The 19,583-nt window shown below is 42.8% G+C and overlaps 1 protein-coding gene across 1 annotated transcript in view; it reads left to right on the top strand.

Annotated features, from left to right (window-relative positions):
- Positions 1-19,583, top strand: part of KDM2B (lysine demethylase 2B) — a 166,993-nt gene that overhangs the window by 134,460 nt on the left and 12,950 nt on the right. Inside the window, 2 exon segments of the mRNA XM_007058291.4 lie at positions 10,429-10,653; positions 14,781-14,924. Coding sequence (XP_007058353.2) covers positions 10,429-10,653; positions 14,781-14,924 — 369 coding nt within the window.

The raw sequence follows: 19,583 nt of genomic DNA, 5'->3' as shown, positions 1-19,583 counted from the left end.
GTAAAGTTAGCCTGTTATGTGAGTCTTCTATAGGCCCAATTCTGAAGATTTAAGCATCTGCTTAACTTTATACACTGGGTGAAATCCTGGTCTCACTGAAACCAATTGCAAAATTCCCACTGACTTCAGTGGGACCAGGATTTCACCCTGTGAGTTAGGCCCATTAATTTCAATGGGACTGCTCACTCTAAATGCATAAATTAAGGACATAAATCTTTGCAGGATTGGAACCTTCAAGGCACAAATGGGGTCCTCATTAAGATGCTACTAGCACTGTGTGGCCCTGATCATGACTGGGGCTTTATATACTTTTGTATAAATATTTAACCCTTTAAAAATAGGAATGTGATTGTAGAAACACAAAAACTGGCAGGGAGACCCAGATGCAGAGATAGTAGTGGAAACTGCACGTAACTCACATTTTAAAAACCTGACTTTTACATGTAAAGTTTTCAGTGTCCCTTGAAAAGGTGATCTGTTTAAGGAGATGTGTAAAACAAAATGGAAGCAGTAATAAACAGAATGCCTTCTTTTACTGTCAACTCTTACCCAGCTGTGAAGAATATTCTGCTGAATACTGATACTGTGTAAAACTAACACATGTGTTCACTATCGCCCTCTAATTACATCAGAACACTTCATAGTGTTCCCTGGCCTGGGAAGGGATTTGTTGTTTGATTGCCGTTTTAGCTGCTGCTTCCACGTGCACCAGAATGTTGCAACTACAAAAACCCACAGCTTTGCATTTTAACTCGGGGGGCTCTAAATAGCTCTTTGTACTATCCTTAACAGCTACCCGCTGCTGTGCATTGTAGGTATTTCCTTTTCTAAAAATAATCTTTTGCAAAAGACCACTCTGCCCTCCCCTAAAAAAAATCCCAGCCTCCGTTTACGTTTGCTTCAGCAACATCAGCCCCTTCGCACTATATGTGCATCTATTAGTTTAATTAACAGAAGGCTGTTAAAAATAATACCCTCCCCCAAGAACTAATTGAAGTAGGCAGCAACCCCAGATGTGTTCTCTCCAGCCATGAAACTGACTGAGCAGAGAGACGTCTCGGAAAGAAACCTGTTCTTACCATACACTCCTTACCCCCTCCCCTCCTTTATCTATGTCATCACAACCACTGGCAGGCCTTCTTTGTGTAACCAAATAGCTGCTGGATGGCAATTGGTCAGTCAGTCAAGGCCGGCCCCTTCCTGGATGGGCTTTATGAATATGCATGATTCCCTTCCCTTCGCTCTCCCTCCCCCCTCCTGCGCGTGTGTGTATGTGTGTGTGCGAGAGAGCGAAGCTCTGCTTCTAGCAGCAGCAGCAGCAGCCTTGCTCCAGCCATGTCAGATTGTTTCAGCCTGGGCCCACCATGAGAAATGGCCATGTCTGTGAGTGCAGACGAGGAAGATTATGAATCGGAACAGGATCAGGTTAGGATCTTGGAGGGTGTAGACGGGAGGGGGATCTAAGGCAAAGTTTGCACTAGGAAGGAGGGGTTGTGGTGGGGAGGAGGTTGTGAGAATGCAGAGTTACTATGTGATCTGCTTTCACTAGAAAGCTGGGGGGGAGGGGGAAGAAACAATGTGAGATCAATGAATGTATCATCCTAGGGTTTCCCTGCCTTGCCAAGAAAAGAAGAGTGGGAGCTACTCATGTTAAAGGGTAAACATCTAGGGCACCTTACGTTCTGTGTTTTAAGGGCAGGCCTTTGAACTTATTGGGTTTTTAAAAATCAGATGCAGTTTTTTTTCTCCGAGACACACAGCTTTCCCCCACCCTATCAGCACACTGCTGAGCATTAAAATGGACCCTTGTGCACACTGTACAAATTGTTTCATTTAAAGCTGTTTTTGGTACATGGCTGAGCTGAGCTGCTTTATAAATACCCATGCATATTAGGGAAAGTGAGGTGGGTGGGATTATGGTCTGTGCTGTTCTGCTGTTTGTGACTGTAGATTTTTTTTGCTGTCGGCCGGATCCCAGGAGGTACTGAGAATCATCAACTGGTATTGATTTCAGTGGGTGTGCTAAGCAACCCCTACATGATATTCAGCACCTTGCAAGATCAGACCCTGTATGCTGAGTTGATAGGCAAGTACAGTTACAGTATATGTGGAGGGGTCTCCTTGTTAAGTTTTTATCATATCTAGAATTATTTTAATAAGACTCCTCAAATATTTGAGAGATCTGTGACTTCAATAGCCTAATACTGAACTAGTTACTTCACCGTACTTTGATGTATACTCATCTCCACTTCCAGAGGTGGAATAAAATAAAACAAAGGATGTGTTAAAAAAGAGAACTTTGCCAGTCTCTCTGCAAGGTTTGTTCTTCTGAAGGTTTTTTTTTCCTCTTGGGGGAGGAGAATAAACTTTAAATTTATGAAGTAATCTGTAAAATAATCCAGAACATATGTTCTAGATTGCATATTGTACTCTCTTGCAGAGCAGCCTAAGTAATTAAAAATATGCTCTGAGTAGAATTAAACATATGTATGCAATTAAAACAGATAAACTTTTTCATAACCTAAGGTGTTCTGCATTTTAAAATAAATTTGAAAAATGATTATTCAAGAATTTGACATACTCTGCCATAAGAAGATAGACTCAAAACGTAGCCCGTTTCATCCTTAGTAATTTTGCTACTTGTTTAACCATTAGTTATTGCGCTAAAAGAAGCAAGGCTAAATAAAAAAGAATTTAGATTTAACAATTCCTTGCTACAGTTTCCCTGGCACTGCTGTATTGTATCTTGCCCAAAATAGTTAGATTTGTTGTATTACCAGTGTGCAGTGGTGATAGATGTTTGTGCACTAAGGCTCTATTGGCTTGTGGAGTAGTGTTGTCCAAGAATGGTCTTGGGTGACTAACTTTATTAAGAGTACTCATACATTCTGAGGACAGAGAGAGTTTACAGGCCACTATTGCTGCTTGATTCACTGCTAAACTAGACAAGGTGTTAAAGTTTCCACCTGCCCTTTTTTTTTTTTTTTAAACTATGTCCTGCATATACCCACCTGGCTGCTTCCATTGGTTTGCTTGATTTTGATGTGATTGTTATATACTTTTAAAGTAGCTTAGCTATTAGCAAGAGGGCAAGATTAGTGTCAGTGGCACTATGCTAGATGTAACATGGAGGTAAAGTCACTACTGAAAATGATGGTGCTTAATTGATTTTTAAATGTGGTTATCTCCCTCAGATTTTCACTTCTGATAAAATCTGAAAGCCTGTTAACATTTTAAATATTACTAATTTAAAAAAACACACACCCTAAAATAGAGATTCTTTCTGCACCGTGAAGCTGAAATAGTTATACCAGTAAAATCCGTACTGTGGGTGCAATTATATTGACAGGTATAAGGCACCTTTATATTATAGTTATCGACCTTCCCATATGGAAATAGGTAGACCAGTATAAAGCACCTTTATCATGATATAACTGCCTCTACTCTAGGAGGGTTGTATTGTTTTAACTTAACCGTTAGAGTTAAACATAATATATTGATAGTCTTGGTGTCTGCTGCCTTAAACTAGTTCCTTCCTCATTAGTGTCATCTTACCGAGAATTGCTGCAGTGCCCCCCCTCCTTCACCAAATCAAGAGTTTCTATCTAGTGTGAGGTTTCCTACTTTAAATAATGGAGGGGAAAGGGTTTAATGCTCAAGAACTGTTGACTTCGCTGCGTTTGTCGAATTCAAGGTTGGGTATGTGTAATGGAGCCACAGTCTTTTAGGCAGTTAATAAGGGCCTGTTTTGGTTCAGGCTAGTGCTTTTATTGCTCAGTATACTTGGCTAGGGCCTGATCTACACTCAAAAGTTAAATTGGCATAACTACAGTGCTCATGCGTATGGTAACAATGCTGACCTAACCCCCAATGTAGATGTAACTAGGTCAACAGAAGAATGTTTCAGTCAGTCTAGCTACCATCACTCAGGGAGGTGGAGTTCCTGCAGCAACAGAAAAATCCCTTTCATCGTTGTAGGATGCATCTGCACTACAGTGCTACAGTGGCAAAGCTACAGCACCGTAGCTATGCCACTGCAGTGCCCGTAGTGTAGACATGGCCTAGGTGTGGAATACCTGTAAGACAACAAGTGTCTGTTTCTATCTAATGGTTCTCCAGTAGCCTACATAAAGCGAGCTTACTATTCCAGTTCCCAGTGGACAAGTGTACACATCTCTGAGCCCACGACCACAACTGATGATAATTGGTAACCTGGCTGGTGTTCTTAGCAGAGATCAGGAACTCATGGGTACTCTGGAGACCCAACTCCCCTCTCATCCGTAGAGGTGGTCTTTGGAGTTTGGGGTAGAAGCATGTCAGTGGGATATTCTAGGAAGCTTCTGCTGTCACTTCCTGTTCTGTGGATCAACAAGGAGGTTAGTTTTACCAGAGTTTTCACCAGCACTAAATTTGTGTTTTTTTTTTTTTTTAAATGAACTTAAGCTCCCACTAAAACCTTGACACTCAATAAATGATAAGGAATTAACTGAGTCAGAGGTCTGCTCTACTCTGTTTGGTAGTCAGTAGGTTTCTGTTGCACCGAGTAACATTGTAAGAGCTGATGGCTGCTATGTGCTGTGGTCAGAATTAAGGTGTGGCTTCTTCTGGCTAACTTCTTGGCTCCTTATTTACCTAATGATATAACAAAAATATTTGTATTTAAAATTCTTCTATGCTGAGGTTCTTTAAAAACTGTCTTATTGAGAGGCAGCATGATCTAGTAGTATGAGCACAGGACTGGGAGCCAGGAGCTCGTAAATTCTAGTCCTAGTTCAGTCACTGCCATCAGTTGTGGCCTTGGTTAAATGACTTGGCTTCAATGTTTGCTCATCTATAAAATGATGGGTAACGTACCAGCTGTGCAAGAAGGCTGTGAAAATTGGTTAATGTCTATACAGCACTTTGAAGATGTCAGACCGTAGATATGTGAAAAGTGTTTTTGCTATGAGTGATTTGTACAATGCGTGCACAGGTTTTTGTGTAATTAAATTCAAATTCCACATGGATCACAAGTGGAATTAGTTGGGGCTCATCCCATTACCTGCGTGTGTAAATCTCAAACCACCACACAGTTGGAACAATCCTGACTCTTTCAGGAAGGAAATCAGACTGGAATGATAGTAGAAGGTGTTGCAAGTCAGGGCTGAGGTGCATTGGCGGAGTTGTGTGGAGGGGGTTTGCACATCCCTGCTTGGAGTGATAAGTGCAGAAGCCACTCGTACAAGAGCTGTCTTCTGGGCACCAATATCCCTCCTCTTAGGGGCAAGCTGCGTCCTCCTTTTTCCCCAGACCATCACACCTTGTCCTTGGACCCCACCCTCCCAAGTAGAGGATGCTGTATGTGGGTGCCTGTGCTGACATAATGCCACCATAGCCCTGATGGAGTAGTGATAGCAATGAGGACCCCCACACAGAGTCCTCTGCTTGGTGGAGTGGGAGGAAGTCCACCCACTTACGATGCTTGGGGCAGTTTACACCTCTTGGAACTATTATGTCAGGCCCTCTCCAGAGTCAGGCTGGTCTCAGTGCATTGATTAACCTCAGGTCATATTTTTTTAGCCTCTCTTCGCGACCATGAAGTTTAGAACCTTTTTTTGGTAAAAATGCTGAGATTCTGATCAAAGCTGGGGCTTCAGGCATGGCCTGATAGTGCCTGTGCTTTAGTTTAGCTCTGGTCTAAAACCTACTCAGAATGGGAACAATCTCTTTGGCATCTTCACTGCCTTAGGAAAGTGGTTCTCCAGCCATGATCTCGTAGTCCATTAATGACTCCGAACAAGCTTTGGGAGGATGCTGACTTTTCAAGTTACGTAACCCTAATCACATATGTTTAAAATATGTGTACATACATTAGACACTGGCTTAATGAGTTCTGAATACTGTTTCTGCTAGGTGCTTTTCATTTTAAATGACTATCTAGAAAGCCTTAAAAGTATGAACCTAAATTCTGTTTGTTTCTTCACTCTCTTCATGTCAGTCACTAGAGCATGTTCTGGTTTGTTGCAGGGCTGCTAATTAACCTAATTTTTCATTACAGCAAACAGCAGGGAAACATTTTGACTTTTGGGGAAGTAGGAAACCTGGGGGTCTGATAAACTTGACAAGCTTTCTCCCTTTTGTTCTCCTCCTCTAACATCTCCCACTACCACCACTGCCCTCCCAAAAGTTAAAATTCAGGGTCTCCATTCATAGGCAAGACCACATCTTGCTGTTCAAACTAGTAGTCTTTTTCAGTCCTTAGTGCTTATAAGATCGATGTGCTGAAACTGCACCAAGGTATACGTAACCAGGCTGATGAGTAAAGGTTTCCCAACTCACCAAATGATCAAGCACATGTCATACCTAGGATAACTTGGTTTAAATCACTGATGACCTGATTTTTAAGAGGCGCTGAGCACTTGCAGCTCCCATTGACTTCAGTAAGGTTTGTGGGTGCTCAGCACTTTTAAAAATCGGGTTACTAATCTCTCAGGGTATATCTACACTGGAAAAAAACAACAACCCCACAGCAGTGAGCCTCAGAGCCAGGCATACAGAGCCACCTTCTTCGCTGGGTTTCAGAGCCTGCGTTCCAGCTGAGCAGGAATGTCTACACTGGTATTTTTAGCACTGTAATTCGTGCCTGTAGGCCCAGGCTCTGAGATTTGCTGCCGTGGTGGTGGTTGGGTGTTTTTTTTGTTTTTTTGTTTGTTTGTTTGTTTTGCAGTGTAGACATACCCTCAGTGCTGCCCCAGTTTTCCTGTCTGCACAATGGGGATATTTACTACTTATGTCACAGTGATAGGAAGATGAAGCTAAATTTAGTTTTTGTAAGGGATGGACTTTGCAATTCACAGATAAGTGTTAGAGTGTTATAGCCCAAATGTGCCTCAGATACCCAAATCACATGTGTGTATCAGGGTATGTCTACACTGCAGTTAGACACCCACGGATGCCTGTGCCACTTGACTCAGGCTGTGGGGCTCAGGCTAAGGGGCTGTTTAATTGCAGTCTAGACATTCAGGCTCGGGCTGGAGTCCGGGATCCATGACCCTCCAATCTCACAAGGTTTGGGAGGGACAAACTGTTCTCTTGAGGTCATGGCAAGTTCATAGGCTTTGGACCTCAACACAAGACCAGTAGAGCATTGATGTTAAGGAAATCTGCAAGGTCTTTAGGGATAAGCTGGGACAGGGTATATTCCTTTATCAAAATGTTTAATTGTGAGGGATTGGGGAAGGAATGGTCACTCCTCCAGGATCCTCTGCTCCTTCCCCTACAACAGCCCAATGGGTCAGTGGCCCCTCACCCTGGCAGAAGAGGCATGGGCACAGCTTCCTTTGAAGACCCTTGGAAGTTGGAGAGGAAGTAACAGAATTGCTTGAGATAGTCATTGGGATAGATTTGGACTGGCCCCCTTGGGATGGACTTCATGAGCTGAAAGAGATCTTTTCAGTCTAATTTCTGATTCCTTCCTTCACAGCCCTGGGACTGAGCCAGAGCTGACTTTTGGGGCCTGGAAAATCAATGGGCACAGGGTGCGAATATTATCTTGTCAGGGAAGGATGGGGGCTGTGAGGTGGGAGATGAGGGACCCCTTATATCCTAAAGCCAATCCAAGACTGAGCTTGCTGCCTACTGCTTATTTGAAGATGGAAGGTCTGAGTCTCTTGGCTAACATCAGGCTAGAATTTAATGTCTGGCTTTTTGCCACACACTAAATAAAACACAAAAAGCCCCAAATCATGTAGGAGTGTCCTCCTTCAGTTTGAATCTGAGCCCCTTTCTAGGAAAGCAATCCACAGGCTAGATTTCATACTAGTGGTGTATTTAAACTACCAAGTTACAGCCCCAAGAAACTGTATACAAGGCCACTCTAGCCTCACTAACCAGGGCATCATTTGTTTAGACTATGGATTGGTTTTGGTCAATCAGTACAAATAAGGAAATGCGAATAGTCAACTGGGCGGGCTGGTGCTATTGTGTATTGTAGTCTGAAAGATCAAAGGTTTGCATCTTTTTATTTTTCTTCTGAGTATTAGGGATTTATAAGGAAATCCAGGTTGTGTGATTCTGTCTGGCTTCAGATTCAGTCTCTGTCCTCTCACCCCTCCTGCTTTGTTAGCTGCAGTTTCTGACCATGTTAAATCCCATTTGTTAGATGTTGTGCCCCAGCTAGCTGCCAGTGGTTGGGGCACAGGCCTGGAAGTCAGGGAGCCTGGGTCCTCTTCCTCGCTTTGCTACAGTGAGCACGTTTAGCCTAGAAAAATAGTTTTTAAATACAACTTAACATGTTTTAATTAACACTAATGTAGATGGTGTTTAATGCCTTTTAAAAAAGATTAGCTGGTCATAGTCAAGCTTGGTGGGAAGAAAGTAGGCTTTTTCTGGTCAGTGATGACAAATATGAACCTTGTTGGTTATTTATGTGTATTTTATTACATGGTACGCTCACTCTTTAAGGCCCTGCTTTGTGCTCTGGATTTTGCACATTACCTGTGGGAGGATTGGGTTTTTGCTTAAAGGAAGTGCTAGACCATAGTGTCAAAACTAAAGGGAAGATTGAGGTGAGTATAGGGAGAGTATGCCTCTTTTGGGGTAAGGAACTCATCCCTTATTTGGGTACTACTAACCCATCCCTGCCAGAGCTGACTTTATCTCTGCAGTTCATATAAACACTTCTGGAAAGCAAGTATTCAGTCTTTAGAATGCCTGAAATGGTTTTTAAAATACCTGCTTTTGGTTCATTTTCTGGTGGGATGATGCCTCTTCTCAATTCAGATTGCACACGTTTGCTGCTTTGCTTTCGTTCCATGCCATGTATTTTTCAGGAGCAAAACGAAGCTTTTACAGTTTGCTTAATATAAGTGTGTGATCCACATGGTGTTTTCTCCCTCCTCAATTATGATGATGAGTCTGTTTGAATGGAAAAATAAGTTAATAGATGTCCAGTTCCCTCCCTTCTCCCAGCAGAACCCCTGGGACATGGGTTTCTCGCAGGTGAAAGGAGAAAATGTGTGTTAAAATAATGGCAGCCTATCACAGGTAACTATAGAAATTAGATGCAGAGGGAGCTTGTTAGGTCAAATCATATAGGGAGATTAAATATGTCTCTGTGTGGTTTTAATTGTGGTGTGTGTGTGTTTTAAGAAAGAATGGAGAAAGTTTACAAAACCAAATTAAAATGTTTCCGTGAGCCTTCCTTTTTTTAATTCCAGTGGATAGTTTTGGGGTGGGACTTTTTCAGATTTTGGTTTGCGTTTTTTACCAAACCTTCCCCTGCAGTACTAGCTACCCAAAGTTAAAGACTTGCACTTGTTCAGCGGGAAGAGAAAGTGAAACTATTCTGCTCTCTTTCGACATGCTGAGAAATGCAGAAGGTAGACAAATCTCAAAAGTAATAAAGTAAATGGAGTTTGCAGCATTTTTTTATGAGAGCTAGAACATGGTCAGTAATGCAAGAAGGAATTGGGGAGAGTGGTTAGATATGGGGCCATATCTTGCTCAGTTAACCTTTATGATCCTGTAGAAGTCACTAGTGCAGATCTTTTAAATCAAGAGGAGAATTTGGCCTCTGTCACTTTCCTTTGAATGTGGAAGCATATGGCTGGATTTCTTGATCCAGATGCCCAATAGTGGATAAGTGGATATGTTGCAATTTCACAAAGAATCTTTTAAGTTAAAAATTTCTCAGTACTTCTCAAGCTTCTGGAAACATGGAAAAAGTGTGCTTTGTACAGCCTTTCCAGGCATCTCTGGTGAGAAAGTTGATTGCCTGTAATGTAGAATTCTAGTGTTTCATTTCTGAATACCTGTTTGGTGGTGATGGAAGAGGGATTGCTGGAAAGTATTCTATGGTGCCTAGGGCTCATATCCTACTTTATCACTTACATGAATTCAAATTCCTCTTCCCTACCATGATTTCAAAGTTTACAGTGTACCACTTAGCCTCTAAATTTACTTTCACCTCCTCCCTGGATACCTCCTTTTCAGATGGAGGAAAATAGGACCACTAGCATTATCGAAACATCAGCCTGGAACCTAGGAACTGCTCAGCTCTGACACAGATTCCCTCTGTAGCCTTGAGTAAATCACTTGGGCCCCAGGACTGCGATGAGCTGCGTATGAGTACGCTTGTATTGACTTCAGTGGGGCTCCATCTGTGCAGAGCTCATTGTAGGATAGTGATCTTAATCTCTCTGCTTCGGTTTCCCCATTTGTATAAAATGTGGTACTATCTCAAAGGATGTTGAGAAGGTTGGTGACTCTAAAAGCGACAGTGTGTATGTGCTAAGTATGTTCTAGCTATAAAGATGAGATGTGCATTAGAAATATACATAGATAGGAGACCTTGGCATCAATAAAATATCCCCCCCAAGTAAAAGGAGATTCTGTGTCTTAAGCAATAAATATAATGAGATATTCATCCTGTGTCTCTGGCATTTCCAGAACAGAGCAGTTGGACGACCCAAAGGGAAACTGGGCACTGCCTCTGCAGTGAAGCTAGCTGCTAATCGGACGACTGCAGGAGCGCGCCGGAGAAGGACGCGATGCCGCAAGTGCGAGGCTTGTCTACGTACAGAGTGCGGCGAGTGTCACTTCTGCAAAGACATGAAGAAGTTTGGTGGGCCTGGAAGGATGAAGCAGTCCTGCATTATGAGGCAGTGCATCGCAGTAAGTGTCCAGTTGTAGCTATGGCTCTCTTGAGACACCTTGACAAGCCTTGTTCTGGTGGCTTGTGTCAGAGTGTACCTACCCATCTTTCAGAGGTCCTACTGTCCCTGGTGACTAGACATGGGCTATAGAACTCAATCCTCAAAGTTCATCTCTCCTATTTTAAAAGCAGTCGGCAAAGCAAGTTAAACACCCTGGATCCCATTTGAGAGATGCTTCTCAGACCTCTTTCCTCCCCCTTCTCTCCAACCTTATTTAAAAATTTAATTTTGGATTCTCAGTAGGTTTGGGGTGGGGGTCAGCATGAAGAGAGGATATTAAAAATGTGCCAAAACTTGCATCTTGAATATGAACCTCTTTGAATTTCAGGATGGTGGAAAATTCAAGTCCGATTCAAAACAAAGGATGGGGGCGGCGGGCTGTCTTCTGCTTTGGATCTTGTCAGAATCCAACCAACCGTACCACCTCAACTAAAGAAGGTGGAAATCTTGGGCTAAAATCTCCCACAATGTTGGCACTGTTGGAACCTGGATCTCAGACTAAACCAGATCCAGATTTGAATTTGCCACCTCCTCAGCTGTTCCTTTCACACTGAGTTGCTGTGTTGTTCCAGTGGGTATACATCCACTCTCTGAAGGGAGGAAACTCCAGCTTTTCTGTCCCATTTTAGTTGTGGTTAGCTATATTTGTAAGTTTGAGAGTTTCCCCTGATGGATTCAAAGGCCTTATCTGTGCTGGGATCAAACTGTGCTGGCTATTATTACTATTTGCTTTTTTTTTTTTTTTTTTTTTTGAAGGAGAAGCACATTGTCTGCTGGTGGTGGTAATACTTCTGTAGTGGCTTCCGTCTGATCTTAGTTTAGTCTCCCAGCACACCTATGAGTTATGTACATTTATTAACTTTTTTTTTATTTGAGGAAACTGAGGCAGAGAGAAATTGTGCTTTGTCCAGGGTCACACAGCAAGTGAGTAGAAGAGCCCTGCATAGAACCCAGATCTCCTGGGCCTGATTTTCAGGAGTGTTCAGCACTCAGCAGCTCCCACTGTTCTCCATAGGAGCTGCTCGGTGCTGAGCTGTTCTGAAAATCTGGCCCTCTGGCTCCCAGTCCTGTACTAGGGCATTCGTCCCTTTTAGAACAGGGGACGTGGATTCACTTCTTCTGGGTATGTTCCTGGCTCCATCAGACTTGCTCCATGACCTTGACCAAGGTTTTTAGCCTCTCAGTGCCTCAGTTTCCTGATCTGTAAATTGGAGGGAATACCTCCCTCTCTGTAAAGTACTTTGGAGCTCTAGCGTGCTTTTCATCCGAGTACTTTAAATGATTATTAACTGAGCTGTGACATGAATTTATTGACCAGTTTGGATGGAGAAATTTTTTAGTCATGCTAGTCAAATTTTGCTCCCACTTCTTGTTAAGGGTCTACCGGAGGTTTATAACATGGCTTCACGGTCTCAGTCGGTCAGGGAGACTGCTATCAGCAACCAGTTTCAATCATGGTATATAGTCCTGATCCCTGTGAAGGAGACGGTTAGCAAAGTTGCACTGTTCTGTCAGCCAATAGTTGCTTGAGGGATCCTCCTCCATTTCTTCTGAGTAGTCCTAAACAAAGCAGGGCCACTCCTGCTTTGGGTGGAAAACAATGCTAAAACCATTTTCCCTCTCTCTAACCAGTTCAGGTGTGTGTCCAGAATGATCACAGACCTTCATGGAACTGGATTCTGTTCTGGGCATCTTTCCCTATATTCTATGGGAAAATATTTTTTCCTAGATCAGTTCTATTTCAGCAACTTTATTTCAGAGAGCTATAGTCTGACCACATGGTTGGGAGTCAGGATGCCCATTGGTGCTAGTACAAGTGGGAATCTTATTTGCACTTCTCCATTGCAAAGAAGGCCTGTAGAATTGTCTGGTTGCAGTTTAAAATGGTTCATTTTGAACCGTTGTAGTTTGTAATCGTGCCTCGGGTTCCCACTAGCCATCCTGCCTTATATAAACTTGGTCAGTGTGTCCTTCGGTTGTTGCAGTAGCAGTACATTGTGGGTACATATCCCACAGTTTCCAGCACAGATCCTCAAGGCGAGGCTTTGTGGAAGTAATAATCCACAGTTTGTTCTAGTGCTGTTCAATAGATTTTTGTTTTCCAGTTTAAAAATATCAATTGTATAAAGAACATAGGTATTTGGTAACATTACAAGCCTTAAGAGAACCTGTACTGCACTTCATAAAACAGGAAACCAATCTGCATGAAATGACTGAAGCTGCAGTAGCTCAGAACAAGAGAGGAGATGAGTATGTGAGATGTTGTATGTTGCACAGAGTGGTTCCTCAAGGTGATGCGGGGGCATTGTGCTGGGAGGTTGTAATGGTTGTAATGGTTCAGCTGCAATACTAACAGTTTGTCCACATGGGCATTTCAGTGGTGTGGGGTGATCTGCGGCAGGATATAGAACTGGAGACCCTTGCCCCAAGCAAGAACAATTACAATAATGCTGACAATGTCTATGTGCTTTTGCAAACACTTTTGTGCATAGACATAGTGTGTTACAAGCATGGCAGCTGCTTGCAATACAAAAAATTTCTAGTAGGCAGAACTTCTGTGGCTTTGAACTTAACTTCTGTCAGTTTTCCCCAACTGCAGACTGGAGATAATCTCTCAGTGTGTGTGAGGATTAATTAGTTAATGTTTTTAAAGTTCTCTAAAGATGAAGTGTGCTGCATAAGTGTTAAGTATTTATTGACATGGTAAGGTTTAGAAGTGTTACCAAAGTTTAGACATTGACAGTTGATGTATTGGGCAGGCTAAACAGTAGTATCTTCAGTGTCACTTGTTTTATTTTATCCTGCCTGAGATTTCAGACTATCTGCAGATTTCAGTCAATGTAGTTATCCAATGATGGTTTGTTGGGATTTGTATATACTTGTATACATAAAATGAATCCTTTGCCATGAAAGCCAGTTCTCAGCTCTTGAGTGGTTAATAGATAAGTAGTGATATATAATGGATGGATAGATAATTATAACCAGCTTCTTTTGAATGTCTTTGTTCCCCTCCTTGTCACAAGACTTTTACCATATTGCAGCAAACCAAGTACTTGTGTAACTCCCTGCTCGGTGTGGCACTCTGTCCTCCTCTAGTGGTGGCTGGTCCAGCTGTAGAGATGGAGTCTGCTACAGCCTGGACTAAGAGAGAGGTGTCTTTTAGCTCATGCAGTAGAGGCTCATGCATTTAACTCAAGAGGTCCCAGGTTTGATCCTTGCTGATGACATCCAAGGTGGTCAGCGTTACACTTGTGTGTGTTTTTAGTGCAAAGACAGTTTCCTAATTAGACTGACATTCTGGCACTTTGATACCAAGATAAGAGAAATAACTAAAGTAGGTGGAGAATTGCAGCATCTTAACTGAGATCTGGCCTGGAAGGAAGAATATCTCCATTGCTAGAAATTCACCCCTTTACCTCCTGTGTTCTTATACAGTGCCTACAAAATGGTATCCTAATCCTGATAGTGGCCTGTAGGTGATACTATGATATAGATATTAATCATGGTTAGATCTGGGAGTTGAGAGATTTGGGTTCTGTTCCTGGTTTTGCTGTGGACTTGCTTTGTGACCTTGGTTGATTCCCATAACCTTCCTCTGCTCTTTCTCTAAAATAGCATTGCTGACTACCTGCCAAGGGAGGTTATGAGGTATAATAGACCAGTGTTTTTGATGTTCTAATTTCTCTTCTTTCTTGTATGTCACTCTGTTACCGTAAACTAACTCAAAAGCAGGGTTCTGTATCTGTTTACTGTAAATTTCTAAGACCAAGGCCTATGTGCTGATGTAGTTAGTGGGCAGGATTCATCCCTCGGGTTGTCCATTGACTTTAGTGGTGTTACAGTGGGCCAGGATCATCCCTAATGTATATCATTCACTATTTGTTGCTCTGGAGCACTCATCCTGCGATTGATGTTCAGTGCTTTTTACATTCATTAGTTAGAGTTGGTGGCTCTCAGCACTTTATAGAATCAAGGACCCCGTACCACAAACTGCTTTGAGATTAGCCAAATGTAAAATTAAATGTCTTGATCGTCTGCTCCATTATGTTACCTATGCCCTAATCTCTCTCTCATCTGTGCAAACAGCCAGTGCTGCCTCATACCGCTGTGTGTCTAGTGTGTGGAGAAGCTGGGAAGGAGGACACTGTGGAAGAGGAGGAGGGCAAGTTTAATCTCATGCTAATGGAATGTTCCATTTGTAATGAAATAATACACCCAGGATGCCTTAAGGTGAGTCCAAAGAAATGACACTGACAGTAGCAATAAATAGAGACAGTCACTTCCTTCAGTTATCAATAAACTAAAACTAACTGCTTGAAAGCTTTTTTGTGAAAACTGTATGAGAATGTAGAGCTGGTGCAAGGTGCAGGTTGGCAGCTCGGGAGCCCAAAACCCTCTCTGAGTAAGGAACATTACTCAAGAGGATCCTCTTTGACATTTAGTAGCTAGTAACCCCAATGAACAGGGAAACCACTGCTTTCCCAAAAGAGCTTTCAGATTCCTTCCACCTCCTTAGTATTTGACATAAGTAAAGATTCCTCTCCTTAGCTATTTCCAGGTAAATAACTCTGACGTGAGGAACTGAACCTGTGAACTTTCTTAGAGCTTCGGAGTTATGTAAACAAAACAATTTGGAAGTTAGGAGATTAGAACGTTGTGATTCAAATAAACCTAAATGTCAGTCTGGAAAGACTCAGTGAAAATTCCAGTGCTGACCCAACATCTAGCTCTTCCTCACCTTACAAATGGTAGTAAATGTGTGCCTCCCACCCAGCCAACCCAGCTGCTATAGGAAAGAAATTGAATTTGTCTGTTTAGATGGATTACAATAACATGGTCTGGTTGTAAAATAGTACAGCCTGCATGCTGTTCCCGCCTGGCCCTTATTGGGTGTAGGGTGGTCTTAGGCCCAACTTGTGAGGGTGAGTAGGGTAAAGGGTTAGTTGTCTGTTCCGTATGTTGCAAGTAAGTGTGGGCAAAGTTGATCTCTGGCCTAGAGTTGAGCATGGGGACTCGGGGCAAACTACGTATGTCTACACTGTGATTAAAAAAAAACTTGTGGCATCAAGTCTCAGCGTCTGGGTCAGCTGACTCAGGCTCCTGGGGCTTATGCTGCAAGGCTAAAAATAGTGATGTAGATGTTTGGGCCTGGGCTGGAGCTCAGGCTCTGAGACCTCTCCTCTTGCAGGGTCTCAGAGCCCAGGCTCTAGCCTGAGCCCAAACATCTAAACTGCAATTTTATAGCTTAAGCCCCATGATTCTGAGCCAGCTGACCTGGGCCAGCCTTGATTGTGCCACAGGTCTTTTATTGCAATGTAGACATACCCACTGTGACTGGGGTAGAGGCAGGATCTTCCACTTGGATGAAGTCAGGAGACTGTATGAGAGATGTTGTGGTCCTTTGCCTGTACAGAGAAGGTTTGTCTCCCACCTTTAACTAGAGTGTTCTTGCAGTATGTAAGACTGTATGTGTGTGAGAAGGAGAGAGAGATGGCTTCTTTAGGACAGTGGAGGGTGTATGGCTGGAGCGTTCAGTGATTCAAGAGCAGAGTTGAAGCTGGCAATGAAATCTCAGCTAAGTATTTCTAGACTCTGACATTTGTAAATTAAAAAGTCTGTTTCACATGAGTGAAGACCACAATCCCCACACTTACTACCAACCTCTCTACACCTAGGAAAGGACAAATGGGTAGCTCAGTTCATGTGTTTGTCCAGACATAAACCTTGTGTTCAGCAGAGGCTGGCTCCAAGCTCATTGAACTTTCCCAGCAGTGCCTGTGTCCCGGTAGTCTCTAGGGAACACAGCAGGTATGTTTTATACTTCAAAAGTACTCAGCGTTAGCCGAATTCTGCTCCCATTGACATCAGTGGTCGTACCCTTCAACGGGAGCAGAGTTAGGTCAATACTGAGCACATCTGAAAATCCCACCCTCTGTGTGGGCTTTTGCAGCCACTTGACTGGGAGACTTCTGAGTCACTCCATTCCAGAACTGATCCTGGGAGCGATTTCTCCAGCTTGAGTCACTCAACCATTCTCTTCATCATCATCATCCCAATTTATGGTTAAAATCGTTTTGGTATTGCCACAGTAAAATGTATTCCAACATCCCCTACTCCCAGAAGGCAACAGTTGGTGCCTGTGGGACGCACTGTGACGGGAAAAATACTTCTGTTCCAAAATGCAGGAGCCCCATGCTCTGAATAATGCTGTCTGTATTATCTCTCAGCTCCTTAATCTCTGGGTGAGGAATGGCACAATTTTCAGAGGTGCTCAGCACCCACAGCTCCTGTTGTAGACAGGAGGGTGGGGGAGGGCAGGCTGCAGTTGCTCAGCACTTCTGAAATGAGGCCTTTAGTGTGTTAGCGAAAGAGTGGCTGATAGCACTAGCTGGAGCTAGTGGTTAGCAGGGGAAGGAGCTGTGTAGTCTGTCCTGCAGGGCACATCAGTCCTGACCTGCAGCACTGCTTTACTATTGCAGTACACCAAACTCACATGCCCAAACTACTCCAAATTTTCCTCTGTCCTTCCCTCCAGCCCACAGAGTAACATTATTCAGGATTTGGCCTGCAGGACAGAATCACTGTTTAGTGACAGTTGAAGCACTGACTTCCCCAAACCAAATTTGGGGCTTGCTGACATGCAAGCTAGCTATGCAGGATGTGGGTCAGACCTGTGAAATTCAAGCAAGTACTACTGCTGTCCTGCATATTCATGACCAGAGACTAACCAGCCAAGTGCTGGTTTGGTAACATAGAAAAATCACTTCCAGTGTCTGTGAAAATGGAAAAGTTTGAGATATTTGCAGTTCTGCCCTGGGAAAATAGGTGTAGGTTTTTTTGTTTTGTTTTTAGCAAGTAAAAACAGATAACACACCCTAGGATTCCCTTCCCTATCCCTAGCCGGAAACACCATGTCAAACTGAGCTTTTGGGGGGCCCCTTACACCTTGTCCTCAGAAGGTGTTGTGTGGGCTGGGAGCCTTGTGCATCTCCTCAGCTTCTCTGGAGCTCCAGAATTCCTGGTGACCTGTAGCAGTGTGGTATCCTCCAATGCCTTTTCTGTAGGTGATCCGCTCAGGGTGGCTGCCTTAGTGACATTTATTTACAGGACAAAAAGGACACTATCCCACCAGGGATTTGGGAGCCTCCAGAAAGGCAAGGCAGTGTTTTCAGATTTCTAAGGAACCACATTTAGTTTTTTCTCAATAAAAGAATGTTCCCTCTTTCCTTTTAGTCTCTTCGTCATCAAGATGTGTTCTTGGGGCGGCTTATTTTTTCCAAACCTTGTGAATGAATTTATTGCTAATGAGTGCAAGAGGATGAATGGCATTAGGTGCACTGGTAGAGAAGCATGCATGGAGTTTAAGACCTTCTCTACACAAACACTGCTGTGCCAGTACACTTCATTCCCCACTTGTGTCACCCCCTTCTTATTCTAGCACTGCCATGGCACATGGCTTTTGCTTAATGTTGTCAGATAAACACTGTGATTCCCACAACCTTTAATAGGACAACTGCATAGTTGTATAGTTCCACATTTAGATACCTTGAATTGCTGTCGTCCTGCTGGACATTCAGTGCTGAAGGAACTACAGGCTGTGGTTTAGACATCTACCTGCTGCTTGGTTTGTGACGGATTCAGTGGCAGGTTTTTGTGTGTCTCATTAGTTTGCCTACAACCACCCACATCTATTCAGTGCTTTAAACTTCACGCAAAGGGGCCTAATAGCCTTTGTCTCCTTTTTAGGTAGAATTTGATCTATTGAGCCCAAGAAATAACTTGTTTCTGACTTGGGAGTGCCCCAAGGGCTGTTTCCTAAAGATGGAGGATCTATATAACTCATTGTGGCACAGTCCCACACCTGTGAAGGGGGAAGGGAGGTTTAAGTGATAGTCAAGATAAAAATGTTTAAAATTCCTCCCCTGTTTGGTTACAATGCTTGAGATTGTTAAAACTGAAAGGGCTCTTCAAAAACAAAACAACTGACTTATCATTCTTACTGGATAGGGAAACTAGAGCAGTCGCTGTCTGTCTGGTTCAGAGGCTCCAGACTGTAGCCCTCTTAGTACTGCAGGAGAATATGCAAATAAGAATGAGCTTTTTCACTGACTTAAAATAAATTCTTTTTTGGAGCTTTTCTTTGGACTGCATGAGTTTTCCAGGCCCTTTATAGCACTGTCCTTGCCTCTATTTCAGACTTAGCCCCCTCATGTCCTTTACCCTGCTGGTAATTCTAGCCTTGATGTCTTATTGGCCTTGCTTCCAGCCTGCCATAATGTATTGAATGTTCTCCTTACAAGCTTCTTTGCTTTCCATATAAATATAAATCTTCAGATGCATTTCTTCCACAATGTCAAGAAGTAAATCTAATTTTTAACAGTTTTTTTTAAGTTTGTAATTGACTCAAGGTATGAACATGCCATAAATGAGTAGCCATGTGCTCTTACTACCATAATCCTTGTCTTTCCTCACCCCATCCCGACCCTACTGTTTAATTCCACTGTGCCATATCTAAAATAAGACTAAAGGTGCAATTTTCAAAAGCACCTAAGTCCCACTTTCAAAAGTGAATTAAGGGCTTATGAAAATTTTATCCCATTAGCTCTTCGGGGCATGACCATGTTGATAATTATACCATATAGCCCTTAATGCAGTTTTGGAGACTGTCTTTTTAAAAAAACAAACACAATACTAATAAACTGGATAGAATGAGCTTTTCTTCTCTGTATACTACCTATTGAATTGATGATGAAGAAGAAATGGCTAACTTTGAAGGCAAGAGGGCTATAAAATAAAATTGCTAGGCACACCATATCTTTGAATGAAAGTTTCAGCCTGTCCCCTGTAACTGACCTGGCAAGTTCCATTTTGTTGGTATTTGGGCTGCAG

The sequence above is a fragment of the Chelonia mydas genome, chromosome 15, assembly GCF_015237465.2.
Source record: "Chelonia mydas isolate rCheMyd1 chromosome 15, rCheMyd1.pri.v2, whole genome shotgun sequence".
Lineage (NCBI taxonomy): Eukaryota > Metazoa > Chordata > Testudines > Cheloniidae > Chelonia > Chelonia mydas.
Note: the sequence above shows the minus strand (reverse complement) of the source record. Positions and strands in the feature narration are given on the sequence as shown.